Source organism: Malus domestica, chromosome 03 (genome assembly GCF_042453785.1).
Source record: "Malus domestica chromosome 03, GDT2T_hap1".
Taxonomy (NCBI): Eukaryota; Viridiplantae; Streptophyta; class Magnoliopsida; order Rosales; family Rosaceae; genus Malus; species Malus domestica.
The window spans coordinates 37544864-37546815 of NC_091663.1; the positions used below are offsets into that span (position 1 = coordinate 37544864).

At 37.3% G+C, this 1952-nt stretch overlaps 1 protein-coding gene across 1 annotated transcript; it reads left to right on the top strand.

The window, feature by feature from the left end:
* Nucleotides 1-1043: 1043 nt before the first annotated feature.
* On the top strand, nt 1044-1637 carry LOC103432694 (uncharacterized). Its single transcript, XM_008370892.4, has one exon. It carries the CDS (start codon nt 1044-1046, stop codon nt 1635-1637), a length of 594 nt encoding a protein of 197 aa, XP_008369114.3.
* Nucleotides 1638-1952: the final 315 nt, after the last annotated feature.

Genomic DNA, 1952 nt, shown 5'->3' on the forward strand with positions numbered 1-1952 from the left:
CGTGGTGTGCCACGTTGGCAGTCACGTCAGCATTTAACGGATCAATGGATGAAAAATGTAACTGATGTATTATATTGAAATAAAATAGTACGTGAGGTATAAAAGTGAAATGTTTTAAATATGTTGTATGAGGTTGTAATAGACCTCAAAACTGAGGGGTTACTATGTAATTTACCCAAATTTTATTTATGACCTCAATCCTTGTCTAGTTTGTTTTTGTATTGAGCAAGAAAGTAGGATAGATATTGTGCTTGTCTTTATTTTGTCTTGTAAAAACTCAATAATATGAATTAGCACATAATTATGGTGAAAAATACTAGATTTTTAAGTAAATTAATCATAAGTAAAATGGGCCTCTGCATAATTATTGCTCGTATCATTATTAAGGCCCAAAGTCATTTTATTAATTTTCCACGGTAAAAAAAAAAGAAAAAGAAAAATCCACATAATAGAAATAAAGAATACTAGCAAAGTTCAAAATTAAGTGATTCCTCCAAGGCTGAAAATCTCCTAATGTCCACATGGATTTTTAAAGGCAAATGATAATTGCACACCAATTTTCTATTTGTTTATATGCACGAAAATGATTTATGCATGAGTCGCAAATAAATTAATTGTACAGAAGTTAGTTAACAGGTTAACATAGTTATGCAGGATGGATGAATGATGAATCCCAGTGACTTGATCGTCAAAGATTCCTCTACCTGTAGGTTCATGTCTGTGACTAATCCATGAAAATCAAGGTGGTCAAGTGTAACTGTGTAACCCACTCCAAAGTTCCAAACCCAACGACCCCATCCAAGATTCCAAATTGTATTCGTTAATTAATCGTTTGTACATATAAATATATACCAAGTCAACTATATATCCGTCACCAAGATGGAGCTGGTTAACCAACATATGAAACATATCCTAGCTATAAGCTAAACTAAGCTAAGCTAAGAAGAATCCCACTGTATAAAATGTGAGTAAACCCCCGAGTCTGTTCAGCTCATTGTCAAATCCTAGTTTGCTTTTGAGCTTTTAATACTTACTTCATCATCATGGGCAATTCCATCTCCCACAGGAAATCCCATGCCACCGGAAAAGTCATATTATCCGACCGCTCTGTGCATGAGTTCAATAAGCCCCTCACCGTTGCCGAGCTCATGCTAGAGAACCCGCAGCAAGTTGTTGTGGAATTCGGCTCTGCGGTCTCCCAAAAAAGGGCAACCCCTTTGCCTGCAGACCTGAAGCTCGACATGAAAAAGGTTTACTTGATGCTGCCAATGAAGCGAGGGAAACCATTATCGTTGTCATCCGAAGAAATCCGCGGTGTTCTTTTAAGTGCAAATTTGGTTTTACGATCGCGGTCGCTAACGTTTTTACCTTTGTTTGCTAGAATATGCCCGGCAGGTGACCCCGGGCAAGCCCTTGTGTTGCCAAACAAGGACAAGGAATCTAGTATGGAGAGGACGTCGTCCAAGGTCGTGAGCAGGTATGTGCCGGAGTTTGATTTGCCGGAAGATTTGGACTCGAGACCAGACTATTTGAGTAGGCAGCTTTCGGGCAAGAGTACTTGGAAACCGAACTTGGATCCCATTAAGGAGAAGAAGGCTGACAAGAAATCTCATTGGTTATTTTCAACTTTGAAGTAAACTAATTAAGAAGAATGTTGTTAATTATGATTGACGTAGCGTGAGATTAATTGTATGTGAACTATGTATTAGAGCTTAAAGGTAAGAGATATATTGTCATCCAGATGGCAAAAGGGTGTAAATTTACCTGTTCATCAGCCAGTGCTGTTGTTTTCAGTTTCATTTGGATCTTGAATGAATCAGATGTGTTGTGATAATCAAAGGGGTCTTACTCCTCAATCTTCATACAAGTATTGCGAGAATATTTATATTCAATCTTTCCCTTACAATACAACAAATCATTTTCAATATTTTCATTAAATTGAATTAGCGACG